The 17,699-nt window shown below is 40.0% G+C and overlaps 3 protein-coding genes across 6 annotated transcripts in view; 2 read left to right on the forward strand and 1 right to left on the reverse strand.

The window, feature by feature from the left end:
- Positions 1-10,019, forward strand: part of LOC113432355 (uncharacterized) — a 97,710-nt gene extending 87,691 nt beyond the window's left edge. For 2 of the 4 annotated variants that reach the window (XM_087953067.1, XM_087953066.1), the window contains 2 exons: positions 5,239-5,368; positions 6,058-10,019. In XM_087953067.1, coding sequence (XP_087809193.1) covers positions 7,329-9,116 — 1,788 coding nt within the window. In that variant the 5' untranslated portion in view covers positions 5,239-5,368; positions 6,058-7,328 and the 3' untranslated portion in view covers positions 9,117-10,019. The remainder of the gene's footprint in view (positions 1-5,238; positions 5,369-6,057) is intronic. The other 2 variants (XM_087953069.1, XM_087953068.1) reach the window with 1 other exon arrangement.
- LOC113426492 (uncharacterized) overlaps positions 1-17,699 on the reverse strand; it is an 807,865-nt gene that overhangs the window by 285,933 nt on the left and 504,233 nt on the right. The gene's annotated exons all lie outside the window — the stretch shown is intronic.
- Positions 1-17,699, forward strand: part of LOC113428424 (uncharacterized) — a 109,812-nt gene that overhangs the window by 29,645 nt on the left and 62,468 nt on the right. The window lies entirely within an intron of this gene.

The following is a 17,699-nucleotide window of genomic DNA, read 5'->3' on the forward strand; positions in this document are numbered from 1 at the left end:
TTGTAGCTGAACAGACATGCATTTTGAAGCAGCTCCTTTAAATTTCTCCAAGGCTGGAGTGAATTCCCCCATTCCCTCTGTCAGACCGCACTCCTTCTCACTCTAGGCACTTTAACTCACAAGCGGAAAGTGATACTTGCAGCGTCCATGGGGAATCCTTGGAGAAGTTTTTAAAGGACCTGCTTCCAAAATGCATTTCTTTTATGTTTCAAAAGTGCTCCAAAACTGGATTCACCCCCACCCCCTCTGTCAGCCCGCTCTCCCTCTCATTCTAGGCACTTTTAACTCATGAGGGGAAAGCGATACTTGAAGCGTCCATGGGGAATCCTTGGAGAATTTTAAAGCAGAGGTTGCTAATGTGAATTTTGACTGATGTGGCTTGCTGACATTGGTGGGAGGAAGAAGGAGAGAGAGAGAGAGAGAGCTGAACTCACCTTGGAGGGGTGAACTCTCTCTCTCTCTCTCTCTCTCTCTCTCTCTCTCACACACACACAGATCCCTCACACCCCCACCCCCTCCAAGGCAGCCCCATTGCTAGCCTGCTTTGAGCTCCATGCTCAGAGGGAGGGGGGAAAGAGATCCAATGAGAACTGGTGATTCTCTTTCTCTTTTCCCCTCACACACCCCCACCTCCTCCAAGGCAGCCCCATTCCTAGCCTGCTTTGAGCTCCGTTCTCAGGCTGCATGTAAGGAAAGCAACAGAAGCTTTCTTTCTCTCCCCCCAAACTCCACCAGAAATGAATCTTTGCCAGCGCAGTCTCTTGGAGCAGGATGCCTTGCAGGGTCCCAAAGACTCATTTCTGGTGGAGTTTGAGGGAGAGAAAAAAAGACTGTTGCTGTTTTCCTTGTATGCAGCCAAAAGCGGAAGACGAAAGAAGTGGAAAGAAGCAACCCGGTGGCCAGGCAAGTTCCCCCCCTCCCCCTCCCCCCCCACTACCTTGTGTTGTTCCATTCCCCCCAGGGAGAAGGAGAACGTGGGTGGCGACAGTCCGGGGGGATGAAAGAAAGAAATTGGTCAGCTAGTCTTCTCTTTCTCCACCTGTTTGTTCTGTAGGGCCGAGGAGGAGATCAGCTGGTCAAAGGGGCGGCTGCTGGAGGCGACTCTTTTGATCTCCAGTCGCCTTTTCAGCACAGAAATCCTCCCCGAATCGGTCGGCTGGTCATTGTTCCATATGGCAGAGAAGGAGATGACCAGCTGGTCCATTCGGGGAGGATTTCTGTGCTGCGAAAGAGACGGCTACTGATCTCTGGCTTCATTCCACTTCTCCAATGGTCCAGCGCCTCCCTGTTCTATGCGCCGGCTGCTCGGACTTGCCAAGCCCAGCAAATAGAACAAGGTGTACTTTTTTCGGTGCGGCTGCTGGCATCTCACAACAAAAAAAAGCCGCCCGAAAAAAAGCACGCAGCAGCTGCAGGCATCTCACAACAAGTGGGGAGAGGACCCCCAGAATATCCACTCACCCACCTGCTGGCTGGGCCGGGTTGAAAGAGGCGCGTCTGCTGGGAGAAGGAAGAAAATGTGCTCCAGGAGGGCAGGCAGGTGGGTGGATGGCCCAGAGCTGCTGCACATGTGCAATGCATGTCCAGTGGTTACACATGCAGTGCGCATGTGTAGCAGCCCTGGGACATCTGCCCAAACTGCGCCATGGCCGCCACGTGGTAGGGAAAGCTAGGAGAGCAACCGGGGCAAGTGAGCGACCGGGTGACCGGGTCGGGGGCGTGGCCAGCCAGGGGTCGCTCCCGGTTCAGTGACCCATGCCAAATAACCACTACCGGTTTGCCTGAATAGGTGCGAATTGGTTGAATACCACCTCTGGTTTTCTCCCTTCAATATTCTGAAAGTGTAGCTAATAATCGGCCTTATCCATCTCAAGTAATATTATTCTCTCCTGATTTTTATCTGCCAATGTTAGTCTATATAATCAACCTCTTCCACTCTTTTCTCTGTATATTCATTTTTCTCTTCTACCTTCTGAATACGTTCATTTTTAACCATTATTCATTGAAAATTTTCTGTTTTATCGTTTACTTTTCCTATTATTTCCTTGATGGCTTGGATCAAAGCTTTTGTCTCTGCCTGCATCATATTCATTTTTTTCCTGCTGCAACATCACATCCAATGACCTTTGACCTGCCAGGCTAGATACTGCTGATGCTGAGATTGACGCAGATGTAGTTTTCTTCATTTTGTAATGCTTTAATTGTAATTATGATTTTAATTGTAATCCCAGAGATTTGTAATTGTAATCCACAAAGAAAGGAAGTTGAGACGGTTATTTATAATCTAGGAGGGAAGTGAAACTATAAATTGTAATTCAAGAATTGTTAGGCTGTTAGTCCCTTTATTCTTCAAAAAGTGTTCTGTTCTTCTCCTGTTAAATTCGTAATCTACATAGGCCTACCAAGCCCCAGAGTTCAACCACCAACTGTTTTACATCTTCAAAGAGAAAGTTCACAAGAGCAAAAAACAAGAAAAAGGGAAATATTTTGCTATTTATTTCATCTGTTTAGCTTCGACTTGAGTTCCAAGAGCTGCCCTATTTTAAAAAGTCTCAGTGTTTCACTCTCTGTCTCAGCTATCTAGCATAAACAGCTTGCTGGTGCAGATGTTATTCATTTTAGCTGCCAGCCCCAATCTTCAGTTGTCTTTTATTTTTTCTATTATTTTTTCCTCTTATTTTCTCCCTTGTGCCCATCAACTTTCACCAGCAGTTGTCACTGTTGCTCTGCTTCTCTCCCTTTCATTTTATATTGTATTATTCAATCCATGTTTTTCAAAACAAAAATAAAATTCTTTAAGTCCAAGTTTTGTAATCCCTAAAATCTTTCAAATTAGTCAATGTTATTTTTAAGGCCCCCAGTCCAGCTTCCTAATTTTAAAGTTCTTTCAGTCTTTTAAAAAATTCTCTTTTCTTCTTTCCAGTTTAAAAATGGCTCTCTGGCTTGGTCGCCACTTTTCTTGGGAGGTGGAAAGGAAACAAAACCACCTCCTCTTTTTTGAGTCACACTCTCACTTAGGCTAGTTTCTTTTTTTTTCCAAAAGTTTTTTTTTAATTTTATGCATCTTTCCACTTGAGCAACATGTTTCCAGGTTATAACACTTGTACATAGTCATACTTTCATTTCCATTAATTTTATATAATATTAACTTATCTCATTATCCTTTTCACTCATCTTTAAATAAGTTTACATTTCATATTTCAATTCATTAATTCAATATCAATATAATTTCATCCATACATAGGTTTTCAATTCTTTATCCCCTATTATTTCCATTTTGAGCTTACCACCTATTTTATTTTACATTACACGTCATTGTTATCCTTAGTTTTCTCTAAGCTGATATATAATAAAGAATCTAAAAAGAGTAAAAATATAGATAAAGCCAATATATTTAGGATGCACATGGTATTTTCCATTCCCCTACTTTAAACATAATAGAATATTCTCATTGTACAATTCTAATATCCATTAAATAATCAACTGTATATATAGTGAACTGTATATATCCCCTCCAATAAATCACTAAAATAACTTCTTAATCTCTCTCATTTTATCTTCACTTTACTTATAATCGTTAATAATCTTATCTTTTTTTTAAATTCATTTCCATTCCCTTGTTTTGATCCTCCACCAAAAAAGGGGTTCATAACAACACATTTTATATACAGTTAATATTCATATATGTAATTACTCATTCCTAAAATATTTCCCTACCAGTTTTAAATTAAACACCAATATATGCTCCATGTGGGGTCCCCCTTATAAAATCCCTAATCCTTATCTCTAAATTTTTCAGCTTTATTGTTTATTTTAATTTTAGCCAACTTTTCCTTTTCTAAATTTCCCTGGTCTTTCTTCTTTCCTTCTAACATTTCACCCATCTTCTCTACCTCCCTTTCCTGTTCTCTTTTTTGAAGTTTCAACTTGTATAATTTTTTCTTCTTTTGTTTGATCCTGGGAGCATTTTCTCTTTTATTTGTTAAGTCTGTCATCAATATCATAGTTTTAATTCCTTTAGTACCTTTTGTCAAAGTCTCTTGTTCTCCATGTCTGTCTGAATCTCTTTCTTCTTCCTTTGATTCCACCTCACTAGAATTTCTTTGTTCTGCAACCATCGCCATTATTTTCTTTTCCAGTATTTTGGATAATTCCCTTCTTTCTTTGAATATTCCTTTTACCATTTGTAACTCCAACTTCTTTACTTATTTCTTCCATTTTTATAATAAATTGTTAATATTCAAAGTCTTTTATTGCAATCCTTGCCAAAAGTCTCCTTTTATCTTTATTTCTTTTGTTAATCCTTCTGTTTCTTTGTCACAATCAACACCCAACAATCTCAGGAAATTGCATCTGTATATCCTCTTGGTAGAATTTTTCCCCCTCTTTCCCAAATTTCCAGAGTTCTTATTATTTTATTTGTCTTTTATTCCATAACAATTAGAAGTCCAGTAAATTTCCATATAATTTTGTAGGGAAAAAAAGTCTTTGACCATTAGGTGGTGCTCTGTATCACTTTCTACTTTTTAAAGTTCTTTTCTTTTCTCTTTTAATTATATTAAACATTAATTCCCAACCATTTCCACAATTAATTTTCTTAGTATTAGCCAATTCCAGGCAAGTCCAGCATTTAATCCAATGCCTAATTAATGCCAGTTTATATTATTAAAAGTTTAGTCTCTGATTCTGGTGTAGCTTTTTATAAACCAATTTTGTTTACCTTGTATTTTCCTCTTTTTTTTCTGTTTGCTGGTGTGTTACTCTTAGGCGAGGGCATTTTCCTTCTACTTCTCGGGATTGTTAAGAAAAAATAAAGTTCTTTAACTGGTTGCATGTCTCTCACCACTTCACCATTCCAGCGCAAAACTTAAATCCTGGCAGCTTTCCATCTCCAGGGCAACCATTTTAGACTGCCGTTTCTCCCTGTCTTCCAGGGGAGTAATACCTAGCCAGGGAGGGGAGATGCAGCTCCCCTTGACCCAACTGGCAGTCTCCCCCTCTTCGCCCACCCCTCCGAGGTGGGTCAGGATGACACCGGTCCTGTAGGGACCCTTCCAACAAGGGAAACACGGACCCGAACAGTGCACGATCACGGTCTCTGATCATCATCAACGGAAGCACCACTGGAAGTCCCCTTAGGCTAGTTTCCAGAGGGCCCGTTCCTCAATAGAAATTAGAAATCTCTCACATAGTTCATTCATGCTGTTCCTTAATCTTTTCACTTTCTTCTTTGGGCAGCTGTTACGGCTTTGATCAGGAACACAATAGCCGTCCTTTTCTTCCTGCTGGATTGAGAGCCTTCTCCAGGACGTTTGCAGGCTTCCTGAGATCGACACAATGTGTTCCCTTCCTTCATCACCGCTCCGAGGTGAGTTAGGTTCATCAGAACCTCCCTGCAGTTCAAATTTCGGCGTGATCCCATGGAGCCCCATGGGGATGTATTATATCGCTGCAGCATCAGCCCCATCCTCCCAATAGTTGAATATTTATAATGGGTGCAGCATCCCACATTGATGATCTCCATTTGTGACCTTCCCAGCTAGCTTCTGACAAGCAAAATCAGTGGGTGTACTGGCAAGAAACTGCAAGTCACAGTCCCATGTAATTGCTTTTTAACAACCCACAGTAATTTGCTAAACTACAGAGGAACTGATGTAAGTTGGCACTGTCATGTGACATCATGCTTAATGCTGCAACGTGGTGATTGGAACAGGCCCTCCACCCCTTCTACAAAGGAGACACAACCCATGCATTCATGCTCAGAATTAGTAGTTATCGCACTGCCCCAAGGGGCCGGCAGGCTTTAGCTGCAGCCGGACACATTCGTCCAACCCCGTGTGTTTGCCACCTCTCATGCTGGCCACTCTCAAGTTATTTTTAGGGTAGCGCTTATATTAGGCCCACTCCAAAAAATCAGGCTTGGGTCATATTTTCGGGAAAACATGCTAGCATTGGGGCACGTTTGCTTTTTCACTGTAATATATACTTTTTTTTCTTTTTTCACATCATCTCTAACCATTTTATAAACAAAGTTACACTTTTCTTTCAATCTTACAGACAAAGAGGATGGCAATAAGAGCACCTGGGACAACTGTAAATAACAAACAACTTTGAAAAAGGAAGAAAATAGAGCCAAAAATCAAAATATTTTCCATTTCCTTCAGAAAACCACACACAATTCTCCTCCTACTCAAACAGCTGTTAGACAAAAGAGAGAAAATCAAGAAAGACTTGAAGTGGGAATAAGCAGATTATGCAGAACTCAAGGATATATTACATGAAGTCAAGGGAGGTTATTTTTTATTCAGTAAGAGGGAAATAGTCAGTGGGAATGAAACTGTCAATAGTAAAGCCACGTAGAGCAGACAGGAATGCAACCTGTGAGGAAGAAAACAGCTTGAATAAAAGCACCACTAAACAAGGCATTGTCCATATTGTTGACCACCTCAAGAATATCAGCTGTGGAAAAGTTCCATAGATTTGCCTATTGTGGGAAAATAACATTTTGCAAATCACAGCTGATTATGTACTAGAGGAGCCAGAAAGGAGAAAAGCCATAAAAATTACCTGAATGTGGCAAAAGCTTTGGTCCGAACAGCTCCCTTGTGGTTCATAGAAGCAACCCCACACATGCTTTAGCAAGCATGGCAACATGGTGATACATCAGAGGACACACAGCAGGGAGAAAATGTATCACTGTGCAGATTGTGTGAAAATTTCATTAGAAATTCCCAGGTCATAAGACACTAGATGACTCTCACACAGGAAAAAAAAAAAGCGTTTGAATATCTTCTCTGTGGGAAAAGTTTCAGTGTGAATTCCATCCTGGTGAAGCACCCGAGTACTCAGACAGGAGTCAAACCTTTGAATGTCCTGACTGGAAAAAAATTCGGTCTCAATTCCAGTCTGGTGATGCATCAGTGGATTGACTCCAGGGAGAAACTGTATAAGTGTCCAGATTGTGAGAAAAGCTTCATTAGAAATTTCCATTTCAGACAACAGAGAATTCACACAGGAAAAAAAAACCATTCAAATGTCCTTTCTGTGGGAACAGTTTCAGTCAGAATTCTAGCCTCGTGATACACAAGAGGACTCGCATAGGAGAAAAATTCTTTGAATGTCCTGATTGTGGGAAAATTTTCAGTTATAATTCCAATTTGGTGATACATCAGACAATTCCCTCCATGGAGAAACCCTATAAATGTTGAGATTGTGGGAAAGATTTTAATACAAATTCTCACTTTATTATACACCAGAGGACTCACAAAGGAGAGAAACCCTTTCAGTGTCATGATTGTAGGAAATGTTTCATTAGAAATTCCTACCTCATGACTCACCAGAGTACTCACACAGGAGAGAAACATTTTGAATGTCCAGACTGTGGAAAACGTTTTAGTCAGAATTCCAACCTCATGAGACATCAGAGGACTCACACAGGAGAGAAACCCTTTGAATGTCCTATCTGTGGGAAAAGTTTCAGTGAGAATTCCAACCTCATGAGACACCAGAGGACTCACACAGGAGAGAAACCCTTTGAATGTCCTGAGTGTGGAAAAAGTTTCAGTGAGAGTTCCTACCTGATGGGACACCAGAGGACTCACACAGGAGAGAAACCATTTGAATGTCCTGAATGTAGGAAATGTTTCATTAGAAATTCCGACCTCGTGAGACACCAGAGGACTCACACAGGAGATAAATGTTTTGAATGTCCTGACTGTGGAAAATGTTTTAGTCAGAATTCCTACCTCATTAGACACCAGAGGACTCACATAGGAGAGAAACCCTTTGAATGTCCCAAATGTGGGAAAAGTTTCAGTGAGAGTTCCTACCTGATGGGACACCAGAGGACTCACACAGGAGAGAAACCATTTGAATGTCCTGAATGTAGGAAATGTTTCATTAGAAATTCTGACCTCATGAGACACCAGAGGACTCACACAGGAGAGAAACCCTTTGAATGTCCTACATGTGGAAAAAGTTTCAGTGAGAATTCCAACCTGGTAATACACCAGAAGATTCATACAGGAGAGAAACCATTTGAATGTCTTGATTGTGGGAAATGTTTCATTAGAAATTCCGACCTCATTAGACACCAGAAGATTCACACAGGAAAGAAACTCTTTGAATGTCATCAATGTGGGAAAAGTTTCAGTCAGAGTTCCCACCTGGTAATACACCAGAGGACTCACACAGGAGAGAAACCCTTTGAATGTCCTATCTGTGGGAAAAGTTTTAGTGATAATTCCACGCTGGTGAGGCACCAGAGGACTCACACAGGAGAAAAATCCTATGAATGTCCAGACTGTGGAAAACGTTTTAGTCAGAATTCCCACCTCATGAGACACCAGAGGACTCACACAGGAGAGAAACTGTTTGAATGTCCTGACTGTGGAAAAGGTTTTAGTCAGAATTCCCATCTCATGACTCACCAGAGTACTCACACGGGAGAGAAACATTTTGAATGTCCTATCTGTGGGAAAAGTTTTCGTGATAATTCCAGCCTGGTGAAACACCAGACAACTCACACAGGAGAGAAACACTTCAAATGTCCTGACTGTGAGAAAAGTTTCAGTCAGAATTCCTGTCTGATAATACACCAGAGGACTCACACAGGAGAAAAACCCTTTGAATGTCCTATTTGTGGGAAAAGTTTCAGTCAAAATTCCCACCTCATGACTCACCAGAGGACTCACACAGGAGAAAAACCCTTTGAATGTCCTATTTGTGGGAAAAGTTTCAGTCAAAATTCCCACCTCATGACTCACCAGAGGACTCACACAGGAGAGAAACCCTTTGAATGTCCTGATTGTCGGAAAAGTTTCAGTCAGAATTCCTACTTGGTAATACACCAGAGGACTCACACAGGAGAGAAACCCTTTGAATGTCCTGATTGTCGGAAAAGTTTCAGTCAGAATTCCTACCTGGTAATACACCAGAGGACTCATACAGGAGAGAAACCCTTTGAATGTCCTGATTGTGGGAAAAGTTTCAGTCGGAATTCCTATATGTTAATACACCAGAGTACTCACACCGTGGGGAAACCTTCAAAAGTCCAGTCTGTGATCTTTACTTCAAGCATAAATCATCCCTTAGTGCACACAAGGAAATCCACATAAGGCAAAAGTTGAAGAGTTTAGAGAAGGACTGAATTTCATTTGTGATCTCCCATTCACAAAGTGTAGATGAGAAATTGACTGAATTCTGGGCTGATTGTATTCAAAGTTTTCTCAGGGTTAAACCTATAGGTGGAGAGAAAAGGAAAATGGAAAATGGCTAACGGTCATTTTCTGGTTATCAGCAGAATCTTCTAGATATTTCCTGTTGCAGAAAAAGTGGAATTTCTCAAAAAGGAATTTTGGATGGTGCTTTTGTATGTTGATTATGGACCCACATATGGAGTTTCAACTTTGGTTTCACCAAGATTTTAAGCCCCAGAATTCCCCAACCAGCATAAAAGTAGTCCTCAAGATACAACTATTATGTGCCTTGCAAATATGTTTGCAGGTTGCAATGACTGTTAAGTGAGACTGCTTTCCTTAATTACCCAATAACGGGTTTGAAAGATCAGTCATTGTGCAGGGTGCCAAGATTTCTGACTACATACATAGCGTTTATTACTTTTATAGGGTTTTTACAAGAAGACAAAGGCAACATAGATACAGGATGTGGATTGGAGCATAAACATCACATTGGTAAAAAACCCCAACCACATTGGTAAAACCTCCCAACCAATCCTTAAGAATAGTGGTGATGTTAGTAAAATGAGATCACCTATAAGGCCGGAAAGTCTGGGACTTTCCACCTTCACCAAGATAGGGAATGAGGTCATGCAATAGCAAAGAGGCCAATATAGGTATTAGACACTGCAGCATGCTGCTAGTACCATCTACAGGACCTCAATAGCTACTACATTTCACTCTTTTTTATTTTGTTAGACAAAAAATAGTCATAAGAGGAGTTAGGAAAGGACCCATAATAATCAGATAATCAGTAGAAGATTATTATATATATAATAATATATATATTATAATATATATAATATATAGTATATATATTATATATAATATATTATATATATATATATATATATATATATATATATATATATATATATATATATATATATATATATATATATATATATATATATATTCAGCTTTGTTCGGGTATTTTCCCACGTCATTGTAGTTGTGCTTTTAAAGTTGTAGCAATGTTTCGGCAGAATCTCATCTGCCATCATCAGGCTTCTGTATTGTGTTCGTCTGTGAGTCAGACTTTTACAGTGGTTTCAGTTTTAAATTTGGGGCTAGACTACTGCTGTGCCAGAATTGTTTTTTCTTCATCCTGATTGGTTGGGAGTCTTGGTCTGTGTTTATTGGTCTTGGAGTTTTCTGTGTTCTGCTTGATTGGTGTTTCTAATATCTTCTGTCTGTTTTGTGGCTTTTTTGTGTCTTGATTGACTGGCAACATTGTGTTCCTGTATTGGAGGCTTTTAGTGCAGCTTGGCTCCGAGTAAATGGATGGCTATCATTTGTTAGGAAGCTAGGTTTCATCTGGGTGCCTGGTTGGGGTGTGTTTCAGCTGGAGGTATCACGGGGGATCTGTTTGTGCCCAGGAGTTTGCCTGGCTAGTGGTGTGGATATTTATATGTTTGTGAGTGCAGGCTTCCAAATGATTGACAGTCTGGTGGAATCATCTCTTCTATTCATGCTTTCAGGTCTTTTTTCAATCTCTATGGCTTCTCTGATAATTCTGTGGCTGGGGTTTTCTATAGTGGCTAGGGTTTTGGTGCCATTGAAGTTGATGCTATGACCTGTGGCTTTCATGTGTTGGACTAGTGAGAAATTGTGTTCCAGCTTTTTTACTGCATTTTTGTGTTCATCCAGGTGGGTACTTATTCTTCTATTAGTCTGTCCAATGTATGTGGCCGGGCATGATGCACAGGGGACTTTGTATATGCCTTGGTTTTCCAGGTCAGTTTTATCTTTGGGGTTTCTAAGGATGGCTGCTATTTTTCTGTCAGTTTTGAAGGCAGTCTTGATGTGATGCCTGTGTAGTATCTTACTGATTTTGTCTGGAGTACCTCTTATGTAGGGCAGGACAGCTGTTCCATAGGTCTGTTCATCTTCTAGATCTCCATTATGTCCCAGTGTGTTTTTGTGGATCAGGCCAGTAATTTTGCTTTTGTGGAAGCCATTGGCTGTCAGTATTTTTGTCAGGGTGCATAGTTCAGTCTTTATGTGTGTCTTGTCTGCCAGGCATTTGGTTCTGGCAATTAGTGTTTTGGCCACGGAGTTTATCTGTGCTGGGTGGTGGTGGGATTGGGCGTTGAGGTAGCGGTTGGTGTGTGTTTTCTTCTGGTATATGGTGTGTCCTAGTGTGCCATCTGTTTTTTTTTTTTTTGTAGATTAGTACATCTAGGAATGGTAGTTGTTTGTTTCCGTTTCCATGGTGAACTTGATTTTGGGGTGTGTGCTGTTTAGGTGTGTTAGGAAATTGTTTAGGTTTTCTTTTCCCTGGGGCCAAATCACAAATGTGTCATCGATGTATCTTAACCATAGTTTGGGTTTGTGGGTGGCATTAGCCAGGGCTCTGGATTCGAATTCTTCCATGAACAGGTTTGCAATGACGAGTGACAGTGGTGATCCCATAGGGGCTCCTTCAATTTGCTTGTAGCTTTGTCCTTTGTATATGAAATATGTGTTGGTTAAGCAGTGTTCTGTTAGTTCCATGAGGTGTTTAGCTGGTTGGTATTTATTTTTGATGATTTCAAGAGTTTCTTTTATCGGGACTTGAGTGAATAGTGAAACCACGTCGAAATTTACAAGCAGATCTTCTTGTTCCACGTGTAGATCTTTGATCATTTCCAGGAAGTGGTATGAGTTTTGTACATGTGAAGCTGCTGTTTCAGCATGGGGCTGTAGCTGTTTTGTTAAGTGTTTAGCTAGGTTTTGTAGTGGTGCTCCTCTGGAGCTGACTATGGGTCTGAGAGGTATGCCTTCTTTGTGTATTTTTGGGAGCCCGTATAGTTTGGGGCATCTGGAAGATTTTTCTCTTGGGATGATCGTCTGTTGGATCTCTTTGCTCATGTGGCTGGTTATAATTTTCTTCTTGGTTAATTTTTCCAGATATGTGGTTGGGTCCGTGTTTATGGATTTGTATGTGGAGTCTTGGAGTAGGTCTGTCAATTTTGGGTTGTCCATTTACTCGGAGCCAGGCTACACTAAAAGCCTCCAATACAGGAACACAATGTTGCTAGCCAATCAAGACACAAAAAAAAGCCACAAAACAGACAGAAGATATTAGAAACACCAATCAAGCAGAACACAGAAAATTCCAAGACCAATAAACACAGACGAAGACTCCCAACCAATCAGGATGAAGAAAAAACCATTCTGGCACAGCAGTAGTCTAGCCCCAAATTTAAAACTGAAACCACTGTAAAAGTCTGACTCACAGACGAACACAATACAGAAGCCTGATGATGGCAGATGAGATTCTGCCGAAACGTTGCAACAACTTTAAAAGCACAACTACAATGACGTGGGAAAATACCCGAACAAAGCTGAATAACATACATGTAAGTACCCGTGAAAACTATATATATATATATATATATATACAGGGCATATACTTGACCCTTGGGCAATGTAGGAGAAGGTTTTAGGGTGAAAAGCTGTGAAACATGTTGCAAAGAGAAGGGAGACATTGAACAAAGCAGCATCCACTAATTAAAGCACAAATAATGATTACATAGCAAATAATTTTTTCCCATTAAGCCTGTGAGCAACCAAGCCCAAAAGCTTTCCCACCAAGATCCTAAATTATCAATTTTCAAACCTGAAGCCAAATTGTATAAAATATTAAGCTGGTGCTGGAAGGTTCATGACCCATCCAACAAATTAAAACAATATAGATTTTGTAAAATAACTTTCCTCAACGCTTGCATCTCATGGTTGATTACTGAGATAGCTGAAGAAGTCGCATTAATTGTTTTTGCTAAATTACATGCAACAGAGTTAATATTAAGGTGAGTGCGAGCAGCAATTGCTGGCACGCCACCTATAGACACAGCAAGCACTATGTATTCTGCTTTATTAAGTAAGGTTGCTTCAGAGTCAGAAGTACTATCTAATGTGACCCCACGTTGAGAACAATTCAAATGATGAATTTGTTGTTTAGAAAGCAAAACAGGAATCAGCCAGCTGAGGCAGCATTGCGCTTCACTAATATTAGCAGGAATATAATTAAAAGTTTCTTGACCATATGTAAAAAAACATCCTTGCAGTAGCCAAACATGGGCAAAGTGAAAGAAAGTCCCTTCCAAAGCTGTGCAGTTAAAAGTAGGTGAGCTAATGCGATGACAGTGAGGTTTTTCACTTGAAGATGTACAATTAACTACTTTTATGCAGGTTATATTTACAGGGACTGCTACCATTGGGGTGTGTAAAGCAATTGCATAATAGGCAGCAAATCCTGAAGTTTTGAATTACTGCAGAAGGAGTGCAGACAGGAACTAAACATGAGGAAAGCAAAATTTCCATATGATAAGCTTCAGATAAACAAAAGGCATCATTTTGTGTCATATTAGCCAATTGCACCTATACGTTTTGCTTCATTCGTTGCTCGAGTGAAGGTTTGTGTGGAATGACAGCCGCTGATGCCAAAGGACAGCTGTAAACAAGCATAAACAAATGAGCCCAGATTGGACACTGTGCCATCTGTAAAGTCACATTTCTGGGACCGGATCCGGGGACTGGTGTAGACATCCTTGGCTGGATGGACACAACGAGCTTGGGGCAGACACAATGAGGTGGAATCCACAAAGGTCCCGTAGGAGGAAATACAGCAGCACAGGCTCGCCCCCTCACCCCCAAATAGTTAAATTTTGAACAAAAACATTCAATTAATTTAAGGTAAATAGAAACATTCAATTGCATTCAATTGATTTAAGGTAAATAATAGTTTTTAAACTTTTTTAACCTGACCCTTTTGCTCCTTTTTTATTTATTGGTGGAGGCAGGCCTTAAATGACTGATGAACTTGTTATTCCAGGTTGTACAAAATTGCAAAAAAGCTAAATATGTTGTAAAAAAAAGAGGGCTTGCCCAGTGGGTAACATCCATTTACCAAAGATGATGATGAAACAATCTAGATTGACTTGCCTCTAGCATTTTGATGGAAAAAAGAATGACTGAAAAAACATCAGCAAGGCTATTGCCTTCAGAAAGAGGCCCAGAAAAGGGGGGAGTTACTATGAATGTGAGAAGCATAGTAAAACTGCCTTCGATAAAAACAAGATCATGAGATGAGGAGCAATCCTGAGAGTGATATAAGCACCTGGAAGATTAAAAGAAGTTAACACACATAATGAGAGTCAGAGATTAAATTGAAAGGCTGTTGAGAAAAAGTTTTGAAAGTTAAAATAGCAGGACACTTTCCACGTACCATCATGAAGATCCTTGTAAGGACAGGAAAGGAAGAAGTCATTAAGCAAGCAAGCCAAGGATCTTTACAGCCTGCATAGTCAGTTAAAACACCTTGAAGAGATAAGGTATTCTGAAAACAAAATTAAAAATCAGATGTACACAACTCCACCATTTACACCTTCAAAATTACAAAGAAAAAGTTATTTGCAAAGCCCATCGTATACCTTTTGTGATGTTACCTGGCATGCTGGTAATAGCTATGCATTCTTCACATTCTTGTTGTAAACCCTCCTGATGGAGTCAAATTTTAGTGTCAATTTGTTGCTTTGATCAAAATATGGATTAAGAGCATGTATAGAGTGAAGCTAGTTTGAATTTTGAGTCCCTTGGTGATACTGGGAACTGAGCCATCTTCAAAGATAATTGTTCTAGGCGAACTGCCAACCTGGGAACTGAGCCACCTTTACAGATAATGTTCCAGGCAAATTTCCAATCACAGCCTAGCCATCAAAGGCTGCTTTGTACTTCTCCAGCAATGACTACATGTTTGATCTATGTAACCTATATATATTAAAAAATCACCACTTTCCAACCCCGCCTTTTGCAAAGCAGAGAGAGAAAGAAAAAAAAATTGCCAAAGTGATCGAAAGCCTCACCCCCCCTCCTCCTGTCTCTGCTTTTACAAGGCATAAAGTTAACAACCAGCGAGGACAAGAAGGTGGGGGATTTTTAAAAACACTACAAGAAATCTCATTCATTTTTCCCACTCAGCATTCTTTTCACCAAATCACACACAAATAACTAACATCAGTAAAGCACATACATTTCTCCATGGCAGCGGTCACCAAATGGTGGGCCATGGCCCACTGATGGTCCGCAAGAAAATTTTGGTGAGCCGCAGAGAAATGTCACCCTCAGAGCACTCCCCCCCAAGCAATTAATCCAGGCTTCACAGAAACACAAGGCTGCACCGCCCTCATGGCCCCCGGGAACCCTCCCCGCCAACTCTTTATCTGGCAAACTTGCCTGCTAAATTGCTATTTTTCCTTTTCCCGACCATCAGCTGTTCTGCTGTGCCGGGAGATTTAGATTAGCTAGAAAGCCAGAAATGGTTGGATTTCTTGCTTTCTAGCTAGTCTTTAGATCTTTGGCTCTGCTTTTAAGCACAGCTGACCTCCCTTAGGACTGAAGGTTCTATTCAGTGCAGACTCACGGCAAGCAAATTTCATGTGACAGACTCAGGAAGCCGATGGCAGATAGATAGATCACTGAATGATTCTGTGAGCAACTCAATCTGCCTGCCTGCTTTGCCTGATTTTGGGTAAAAGTTGCTCTTTTTTTATAAAAAAATTCAATATTTACATACATGGTGTGTTGTGAATTAATTTCATGAGTTTGCTTGCAAGCAAATTTTATGTGACAGACTGAGCTAGCCAATGGCAGATAGATAGATCTTTGAATGAATCTGTGATTCTGTAAGCAACTCAATCTGCCTGCCTGCTTTGCCTGATTTTGGGTAAAAGTTGCTCTTTTTTATTAAAAAATTCAATATTTATATAAATATTTATAATATTTACATACAAGCCATGCTCAGCCAGTCACATGACCACCAAGCCACAACCACAGAACTGGTTAATGGTTCCTGGGATTTAAAATTATGAGTTTGGTGGTCCCCGAGGTCCAAAAGGTTGGTGACCCCTGCTCCATGGGATCTTTTTCATGTCCGGACCATTCTCATTTCCTTGCACATGCCATTTCTTACTCTCCTTTTAATCTGGGATGGGGGCCAACACACAAACATTTATACCAACGTTTTTACCATCAACATACTCACAATTTACACTGTAATCATACTGCTTGCATACTTACAATTCTTTTCTGGGAGCCAAGAAGTTCTATTGTCTAAATAATTTTATGTACTGTTATGAGAGTCTCATCCTCCAGGTCTGGAAATGATTACACACAGGCACATTCTCACACACAACACCTCCAGACCTGGGGCTTTGGGCAACCTGTAGTTTGTTCTCAGAGCATTGGGATAATTCAAGGAGTGGTTCCAATCAAAAAAGAATGTGATTGGGGGGCCCTAACCACTGCCTATCTGCCTCCCATTGCTCTAAGTCCAATCCAAAAAGCTAATTTAATTCTCTGGCTGCCAAACATGTTACAATTAATTTCTTTTGAACTGCAGCAGTTCCAATTGGGGGTATACACAGGTAAAGGATATTTTTCTTCAATCCTATTCAATTCTGCATACAATTATTTTACATTATTATACATACACAGCTAAGTTCTACTCTGCATTCAATTATTATACATTATTATACATACACATCTAAGAAGGTTTAATGGAAATCACATCATGAAAAGAATAGTAAACATTTTCTTCTCTTAGTTCTTTCTACTACACATAACAGTATAAATTAACCATATCTTCTTTGATCAGCCCCAATGTACAGTACTTTATGAAGGGGCTCTATTTTAAACATGGATCTGTGTCTCATTCCATGCTTCTGAACAGCAGAGCTAACTGGACCATTGAACTCAATGGGGCATAATTCAATTCTGCCACCCAGTGCATTAGAAGAGAGCAGTTGCCTGCATTCTAGTTACATCCATTGTTCTATCCTCTTAAGCATTAAATAATTAAAAAGGATTAAACATAAACATTTTAAACAAATAAATTTATGTGTCTCTGTCCTGGGTTTCTAGCTTGAATCTTACCCTTTTTCTAATTGTTCCTCTAATACTTGTCTTATGGGGGTGTACAATGGCCTTGGAGAATCAAAAGATTTATCCTGCTCACAAGGAGCTGAAAGTCCAATTGGAGAAGATTTTGGAGTGACAATTTTTACCAGATCATAATCAGGAGGGGGGCTTATAGTCAATTATTGTTTTGCTGAGACATCAGAGCCAGATGAATAGAATAGAATAGAATAGAATAGAATAGAATAGAATAGAATAGAATAGAATAGAATAGAATAGAATAGAATAGAATAGAATAGAATAGAATACTTTATTGGCCAAGCGTGATTGGACACACAAGGAATTTGTCTTGATGTAAATACTCTCAGTATACATAAAGAAAAGATACATTCGTTAAGAATCAAGAATCATAATGTACAACAGTTAATGATAGTCACAGGGTACAATCAGCAATCAAATCATACTAGGAAACAGTCAATGTTAATCTTTAGGATACAAGTGACAAAGTTACAGTCCTACAATCGCAAGTGGAAGGGGATGGGTAAGGAGTGATTACAAGATTAC

The sequence above is a fragment of the Notechis scutatus genome, chromosome 2, assembly GCF_049901735.1.
Source record: "Notechis scutatus isolate UNSWTSFEM ecotype Mainland chromosome 2, rNotScu1.2, whole genome shotgun sequence".
In the NCBI taxonomy this organism is placed as follows: Eukaryota; Metazoa; Chordata; class Lepidosauria; order Squamata; family Elapidae; genus Notechis; species Notechis scutatus.